At 46.1% G+C, this 9145-nt stretch overlaps 1 protein-coding gene across 1 annotated transcript; it reads left to right on the top strand.

The window, feature by feature from the left end:
- The first annotated feature begins 2130 nt into the window (after positions 1-2130).
- LOC111185328 (putative serine protease 47) lies at positions 2131-8545 on the top strand. The gene is given in 3 exon segments (XM_089912591.1): positions 2131-5429; positions 6426-6609; positions 8254-8545. Coding segments are annotated over 3 exon segments (684 nt in total). The 5' UTR covers positions 2131-5221.
- The last annotated feature ends 600 nt before the right edge of the window (positions 8546-9145 follow it).

Raw genomic sequence — 9145 nt, 5'->3', positions numbered from 1 at the left:
CATTGTGTATATGCTGCAGTTGATAGAGCCTCCTATGCTTAAACATTCAAGCCATTTTCAATATTTTGCAACTGTAAATAATGCTGTGAAAAAGAACCATGTGCATGTGTATATTCATAAAATTGCAAGTGACTCTTTAGATTCATAGAAGTGTGCTTGCTGTGTCAATAGGTATGTATACGTATACAGTTTAAATATTGGCCAGTTCTCCTCTAAAAGGCTTCTACCATTCTGCATTCCCACCAACAATATATGAAAATGTCTATTTCCTAACAGTGTCACTAATACAGAGTACTGTCAAGCTTTTGAATTTTTGTCAAGCTGATGAGTGAGAAATGGTATCTCAGTGTAGTTATAACTTGCATTTCTCTTATCATGAGTGAAGTTGAACATCTTTTCATTTCTTTATACCTCTTTTGGTAAACTGCCTGATCATGTCTTGTGTCCATTTTTCTATAGGACATCTGGTATTTTCTTCTTGATTTTTAAAAGTTCTTATAAAGTGGGGATATTAACCCTTCAACTGTGAAAGATATTGATTTATATGGTGATATACTTTTCTTCCAATCATTTGTCTTTTGATGTTACTTATGGTATTTTTTTGCCATGTGAAATGTTTTTGTTTTTTTTTTTCTGGGCAGCCCCACATGATTTGTGGGATTTTAGTTCCCTGACCCGGGATCAAAGGCAGGCCCTCAGCAGTGACAGCTCAGAGTCCTAACCCCTGGACCGCCAGGGAATTCCCAGGACCATGAAGGCTTGAACATAGGGAACTTCAGTCCATTTCCCTGTCGGGCAACAGTAGAGATCCAATTGCAAGACAATATTACAGAGACCCATTTTCAGGCCATTTTTCCCCATTCCCCAACTTATACAATGGCCAGGCAATGTTACAATAGAGTTTAAGTTTTTCCCTTTTCAGGCCGTCTGTTTTGAAAATTTCCAATTTTTAAGGATATGATCCAGAGGTGTTTCTTCTGGCTTAGACGAGGATCATCCCATGTTGAATAACATGGAACTGTGAAAAAGCGCTCCTAGAAATGAAGGCCAGTGTCCCAGAGACGTCTACCAGGAGGCTTTTGTCCTATAATATTTTTCTATGCTGGGGGTATTCCTGGAGTTTCAGCATCTCTAAAGCCTAGGATGTGGGCTACTTGGAAGTGGCCGTCCAATAGGTAGTCTGTAACAAATGGTATGGGCTGCCAAGGCCTTGAGTGAAAGGGGTCCTAGAGGTGCAAAACAGGAAGTCCTGGAGGCATTGGAGTTGGGTGCAATGGGAAATGCCACGGAGGTCAGGACCTATGGGCCTACATTGGGAGTATTCCCACAGGGGATTTTTTTTTGGACATAGAATAAGGTGAGAGACTAGACAGCAGAACAACGCCAAACCTTTTCCCCTATCTGTTTGGCAGCTATGAGAAAACCGGGGAGAGCCTGATGATTCCATCTGACACAGGCAACAATGAGTTTCGACAATGTTTCCCATGTAATTTAACATACCAAGTGAACACAGTTAGTTTAGGAACTCTGTTTGGAGGCTCCAGGGGCCCCATGAAGCATCCCAAAATTAACTGAAGTCAAAAGAATTTCAATTAGAATTTGATATTTGGGAAATCTGTCAAACATTTCCAGAACTTTTAAAACACCCAGTCAAATAGAATCATAGGCTGCTGTGATACAATTATTCCTTGAGCAAAGGTGGAAAAAAAAAAGATTTCAAAAGTAAATACAGCTCACTTAAAGGCACAGAAACTCACACAATCTGTTATCAAAAGGAGCATTCCCAGAAAATGTTGTTTTCTTATGAGAGAAAGAAACCAAATCCAGTCTTATATCAGCCTACTCTTGATAAGGTCCAGTTACCTAATTAAAGTTAATCCAACCTTAGAAAATCCCGACCACATACAAAATTCTTTTCTCAACATTCCGTTTCCACAAATCTTCTGCAACTTTCTGTAGCCGTATTTTGTCCCTTCTTTTTTCCGTTCAGAAATAACCAGCTGTAGGACAAAATCACACTTTTCCTTCTAACAAAATACATTTCCATTCCTCATACCTTCTTTTCTGAAAGCACACATCCTACTTTCCTTAAGCCACCATGAACTGTCTTTTACATTAGCATTCCCTGATTGGAATATCCCATAACCTGTTGGGAAGGTCCCATGGGAAGATCCCGTGTATCTTCCCAAAGCACAATTTCTTTCCTTAATGTGATGCAAGATATGTGTCTAATAAATCCAAACATCCTTAGTTTCCCTCTCACAAGGAAACAAAAGTAGGTAAATTTAGGCCTGTTTAGCAAATACGGTTCCAATATTTCATCTTATTTGAAATGGCCTGGATACTCGATGGATTCCTATCATTTAACATAATTTAGTTTCAAGTTACCAAAATCTGGCGGGACTATTCTAAATGGACATTTTGAAAACATGATTATTCCCATAGAGTTTACTAAAAAGCTCTTATCCAGTTATATTTACTTAAAAGTTGAATCCTATCAGGTTATTTTCCTTGATAGTAGATTTTATCACAGAAACAATACGCACTTATTGACTTCCAGTAAGCCTAGGTACAATAGAAGTATTATACTTAATGTTGATAATACGCAGAGGTCTGTATTAATTAAACCCACGAGCTTAAGCCAGACAAGATAATTTTTACAAAATCAGAGATCTCAGTTTTCCTGCTTGAATTTAAAAAGGGCTCTTTTTTTCCCTCAGTCTGGGGGACTACAGATGGATCAGGGAGTCCCTGAGAGTCCAGGCAGAATAGTTACATTGCAAAGGCAGAGGAGAGAGGTGCAAGCCCCTCTCTTCTTTTTTTGTTCTTTAAAATCCCACTAAGTAACCCAAGGCTGGAGTCGAGTCTCAGACAATGTGGGATGCGTCTGTATTTCAAGGCTTAAGTGCTCCACCATGCCCACAACGTTGGCAGAGACTTGTAGGAGCGGTTGGACAGACAAAACTCATAAAACAAAGATACCAATGACAAAAACTTAGACAAAGACAAGAAGTTTTCAGGATAAAGGGGATGGGAGTGCAGGTATAAGGACTAAGGGAGAGGTAAAGGGAGGAGGGACAGAAAAGACTGAAAAAGAGAAAGAGAGAGATTGCCGTTTCAACCTGCCCCCTGCAGTTGTCTCTTCAGGCACCAACCTGCAAGCTTTCAGAAAGGGCCACTGAAGGAGGTTGCACCCTGTAAACTGCCCACCGGGGTGATCAAGGCTGGAAACCAGACAGTTGTATGTCGTCTGTAGAAATCTAACCCACAGGTGGGACTGTCACCCATGCATACACCAGTTTACAGAAATCTGCTGTAGCACTGCAGCAAAGGGTCCCAGGTCCCAGCCTGTCTCAAAAGTGTGGGGAAAGATAAGAGACATACAGAAAACAAATAGCAAAGTGGAAAATGTAGTTCCAGCCATATCAATAATCACATTAAATGTGAATAGATGAAACAACGTTAAAGACAAAGATTGATAGACCATATTTAAAAAGCACGGTCCTTATAAATGTAGTCTCTAAGAAGTGGAGGAAAGAAAGGAAGGAAGCAAGGAAGGAAGGGAAGAAGGAAGGAAGGGAGGGAGGAAGGAAGGAAGGAAAGAAGGAAGGAAGGAAGGGAAAAAGAAAGAAGGTAGGAGAGAAGAAATTAAAGGCATCCAACTTTAAATGGTAGAATTAGAACTTTTATTGCAGAGGACATGACGCTATGTGTTGGAAAACCCCAATGAAACCACCAAAACAAAATAAAACAGACTAGAATGAATAAAGAAGTTTCGGAAGGTCAGAGGAAGCAACATTTCTTATATAAATAAATTGCATTTCTAGGTATAAAAATATGAAACGGAAATTAACAAAATTTCATTCACAGTAGCATGGAAAAGAATAAACTACTTAGAAATAAATTTAATAAAGTGGTGCAAGATCTGTCCACTGAAAACTACACAGTATTCCTGAGAGAAATTAAAGATGTATATAAACAGAAAGAAGCTACAGACTTGGAGAAAGTCTTGCAAATCACATATCTGATAAAGAAGGAAATCTTGCCCTTTGCAACAACATGGATGGACCTAGAGGGTATTATGTTCAGTGAAGTAGGTCAGACAAAGGCAAGTACTGTATGATTACACTTGTATGTGCAATCTAAAAAAGAAAACAAATGGACAAACAACAAAACAGAGACAGAGTTATAGATACAGAGAACAAACAGGTGCTTGCCAGAAGGGAGAGTGTTGGGGGGAAGAAAGCAATAGGTGAGGTAGATTAAGAGGTACAAAGTTTCAGTTGCAAAATAAATGAGTATGAAATGTACAGTGTGGGGAATACAGTCAATAATTCTGTAATATCTTTGTATGGTGACATATCATAACTGTATTTATCATTTTGAAATGTATAGAAATAACCAAGCACTATGTTATGTAACAGGAACTAACATAGCATTGTAAGTCAATTATATTTCAAATAAATACAGACAAACAAATTCATGGGAAAAGAGATCAGATTTGTGGTTACCAGAGGCGGGAGATTGGGGAAGGGGGAATTGGTTAGCTGCAGTCAAAGGCACAAACTCCCAGTGATAAGATAAATAATTACTAGGGGTGTAATGGACAACATGATAAATATAATTAACACTGCTGTATGTTATACATGACAGTCAATAGGGTAAACCCCAAGAGTTCTCCTCACAGGAAAACATTTTTTTCCTATTTCTTTCATTTTGTATCTATGTGGGATGATGGATGTTCACTAAATTTATTCTGATGACCCTTTCATGATGCATGGAAGTCAAATCATTATGCTCTACACCTTAAGCTGAAAAAAATTAAAAACAAGAAAGAATGGACTTCAGTTAATATTAATGTCTCAATATTGGCTCACTAGTTGTGATAAATATGCCATAGTAATATAAGATCTTAACATTAGTGGAGAGTGGGTGAAGGGGATATTGGAACTCTGTACTGACTTTGCAACTTTTTCATAACTCTAAAAAAGTTCATTTAAATATAAAAAAATAAATAAATTTTTAATAACGTACAGAAAATCATTGAATTGTCCCTTGTATAATAGTAAGTGAACTTCATGGTATATAAATTATATGTTAGTAGAGTTGTTTCAAAGGTTATTAAGAAGGTCAGGGTGGTATCAGGGCTGGGCTGTGGCGGGGTCAGGGCACGGTCAGGCAGGGCCAGGGTAGGGTCAGGCCGGAGTCAGCAACCCTGGCAATGGGCGTGGAGGCGTGCATCGCCCAAGGCCGAAGCCAGCCTGTGGCCCTTCTCTGGCTGCTGCTGCTGCCACCCGTGGCCACCCTGGAGCTGTGAGGGTCCCCGGACATGGCCACGGCCGCCCCCGGCTGGGCTCCAGGTGCGGGGGAAGTGCTGGAGGGCAGCGCTCCGACTCCAGAAGCACAGCAGTTGGCCCCGGGAGCCACGGGTGCGTTGGGGCCTCTGTTGAAGACTGAGACGGCCTAAACTGCAGGGCCTGAGGGGCCGGCTATGACCAGGGCCCGGGTTCCCTGAGTTACTGAATTTCATCTTTTCTCTGCCCTGGCCAACAGCCAGGCAGCCCAGAGACCCCCTCGACACAGGTGGGGCATCGACTCCCCACTGTGCGGCCTCTGGGTGGGAAGCGCCCCAGGACCTCTGTGGGACTGTGGAAGTGGGGACAGAGCAGGGTCTGACCCTGAGGCTGGGTGGCTGGGTGGCGGAAAGCACCAGGACTGATGAATGAGTGGCCCTGAGTCCAGGGCCGCGGGTCTCATTCTCCTCCGTGAGGCCCTGGCAGCGCAGGCCCTAGACCAAGATACCCACTCTCAGGGGGCCTGGGCACACCCCCTGCGCTCCGAGGTGTGAGTCCTAGAGCCAGGGCTGTCTTCATTAGCCCACTCCCTCTTCTTTCAGAAATGTAGAATCCTGAGTCAGAGAGGGGGAATGACTTTGCCCGGCTGACACAGCACCACAGACTTCTGCCTGCGAATCTCCCTCCCTAAGACACCGGGGTGACGTGGAGGAGGCACAGGCCCTTAGAAGCCATGATGTTGAGCAAGTAATGTTGGCAACTTCTGAGACCTTTAGTTCTTTGATCTATAAGAGTAGGCACTGAGGTGTGCTAGTTGAGGGAAATAAGGTCTGTGACGTGCCCATCCCTTGGCAGCCTCACTCGGGGATGTCCTTCTCCCTGGAGATGCTGCTGTGAGCTGCTGTGGCTACCTTCGGTCCCCCCTTGCCCCATCCCACCAGACCTCTGGGTCCTCATCCCCACAGGGCTTGCTCTGTCCAATTCTCAGGGGCAGCCAGTGAAGGCAGAGTCCTGGTAGCACTGTCATTTGGGGTAGGCCACTGGACACTTGGCGTTGGTTTTCCCACCTATGAAGTGGAGAAGGCCTTCCTGGTAGTGGCATTTGGGGTACTACTAGTGCCTCTATCGTAGGTGGCAGGGGAGTCTCCACAGTATGCGGGCAACCCAAGGTGATGGGGAAGATCTACAGTGGCTAGGACATGGTGGCTGGCCAGTGGCCATTAGAGGCCAGCCTGCAGTACCAGGGCTCACGTATCTGTGGAGCTGTCCTCATTAACTCCCACTGGGTCCTTTCCACTGCCCACTGCTTTCTCAAGTAAGTCCTCCTTCCTAGGTTGCCAGCACAGGCACTGGCAGGGGAGGGGTATGCTGAGGAAGAGGAGAAAAGGGGTGATGGGCATCCCACGTCAGCTCCTCTGGGCTTTTCTCTGGGGCAGTCTGTGGCCTTCAGATGCATGTCATTTATACCTTTGGCCTGTGTACCTTCCACCTGGACTGTCCTCCCTGCTCAGATGCGCCTCATGCTCTGCCTTCAGCCCCTGTGTCTATCCTTCAACACAGATGTGCCTCAGGAGAATGGCAGTGTCCTTCCTAACTGCCAAGCAGTGTGGACCAATCTCTGATCACAGCTTCTTCTTGATGTCCCCACATTTCCAGGTGTCAGACTCTAGGCAGGGACCTGGGACCGCATGTATGGCCAGCATCTGGGCAATTCTTATTACTCCTACACAACTGTGTGCCCAGGAGTAGTCATGGCCTCTGGTGTGCGTTGTGGGTAGCCATGGTGCCAGGCTGCATAGGTGGGAATTGGGGCTCTCTGGGAGAGTGACATGGCTGCTCAGGAGTCTAACTCCCCTGGCCGTCCTGGGCCTGGCTCAGTGCCTAGGTCTGAACAGATGAGGAGGGGTCCCCAGGGAGTTGGGGCATCACAGCCCAGGTCTGGGAGCTGGAGCTTTCAGAGCTTAGAGTCCTATTGGTGCCTAGTCTATACCATGATCCATGCAAGCCCCTTTGTGACATCAGGTGTGGCAAGTCCCCACCTCACCCTGTCTCCATCCTGTCACAAGAGAAGGCCCAACATGGGTGAGAAGGGCAGACGCATGGACTGGGGGTTCCGGAGAAGAGCTATGGAGAGGGAGGGGTTTCCTGGAGGGGAAGGGTTTGGGAAAGGGGAGCACGAGAGGGTCTCCATGTGGATGAGCCTTGCAAACAGTCAGGGAGGTGGGAAGTTTCAGCACCTGTGTTCAGTGTGTTTCCTGCACTCATTTGCTCATTTATTTAACAAATCTTTTGTGAGTCCTTATAACTAAGTGGAGAAGCAGCCCTTGGGCAGGAAGGTGTTTAAAGAAAGGAGGGGTGGGCTTCCCTGGTGGCTCAGAGGTTGAGAGTCCACCTGCCGATGCAGGGGACACGGGTTCTTGCCCCGGTCCGGGAAGATCCCACATGCCACAGAGCGGCAGGCCTGTGAGCCATGGCCACTGAGCCTGTGCGTCCAGAGCCTGTGCTCTGCAACGGGAGAGGCCACAACAGTGAGAGGCCTGCGTACCACAAAAAAAAAAAAAAAAAAAAAAAAAGAAAGGAGGGGTCAGGAAGAGTGTGGGGCCAGAAGGTGGATTGTAGGGAGTCTTGGGAAGGGTAAAGTTAGAGCTGGGATTGAACCAGAACTCCTCCTGTGTACAATCAAAAGACCTTCATTTGGTATGCCACCAAGGATCTTTCCAGCACAAGGATTCAATGCTCCTCTGATTCTAGTGTGTGATGGAGAAGCCGTGTGTCTGAGATTTTAAGTAGAATAGCAATTAGCCTCAAGAAGGAAGGGCTCCTGAACACTAGAAATGGGGAGATAAAAGCTGTCTAGCATCATGTGGGGTAGAGGCCTGTGGGCAGTTAGATGAGGATGCAGGGAAAGAGCTAGTCCACACGCAGAGATGAGGGTGACAATATTCCCTTCTTCCTAAAGAAAATTGCATGCCCCGGAGAACTACCAGGTTCTGTTAGGAAGCACCCAGGTGCCCCTGCACACCCAGGACACCCAAGAGATATCCCTGAGCCAGATTATCATGCACCCAGGCTTTGAGAAGTTACATCCCTCCGGGAGTGACATAGCCACATTGCAGCTCCTCTTTCCTGTGAATTTCACCTCCTACATCTTCCTCGCCTGCCTCCCAGTCCCAGGCATGCAGCTATGCAGTATCTCGTCCTGCTGGATAACTGACTGGGGGATGCTCAACAAGGAAAGTGAGGGGGTGTAGGAGAGTTGGGCTGGGGGCAGATGAGGATGGGGAGGAGGAAGGGGAGAAGGACAGAGGAGGGAAGAAAGGAGGTGTGGCTCCACCTGAGGGGTCCCCAAGCAATGAGACACTGGACCTTGGCCCACTATGCCTCATTTCTAGAGGACTGGACCATTCTAGTTCTAGTTCTGAAAGTGTGTGATTCTAAAGCTTCAGTGTTCCCCAGGAGCTTCAAGGTGGCGGAAGAGTGAGACATGGAGATCACCTTCCTCCCCACAAATACATCAGAAATACATCTACATGTGGAACAACTCCTACAGAGCACCTACTGAACGCTGGCAGAAGAACTCAGACCTCCCAAAAGGCAAGAAACTCCCCACGTACCTGGGTGTAGGGCAAAAGAAAAAAGAAGAAAATAGAGACAAAAGAATAGGGATGGGACCTGCACCAGTGGGAGGGAGCCGTGAAGGAGGAAAGAGGTCCACACACTGGGAAGGCCCTTCATGGGCGGAGACTGTGGGTGGCGGAGGGGGGGAGCTTCGGAGCCGTGGAGGAGAGCACAGCAACAGGGGTGCGGAGGGCAAAGAACAGAGATTCCTGCATGGAGGATCGGTGCCAGCC

Source organism: Delphinapterus leucas, chromosome 6, assembly GCF_059928025.1.
Source record: "Delphinapterus leucas isolate spDelLeu-1000000601 "Yukka" chromosome 6, BTC_Dleu_Yukka2, whole genome shotgun sequence".
NCBI lineage: Eukaryota > Metazoa > Chordata > Mammalia > Artiodactyla > Monodontidae > Delphinapterus > Delphinapterus leucas.
The sequence above is the reverse complement of the archived record's forward strand: the minus strand, read 5'-3'. Positions and strand labels throughout refer to the sequence as shown.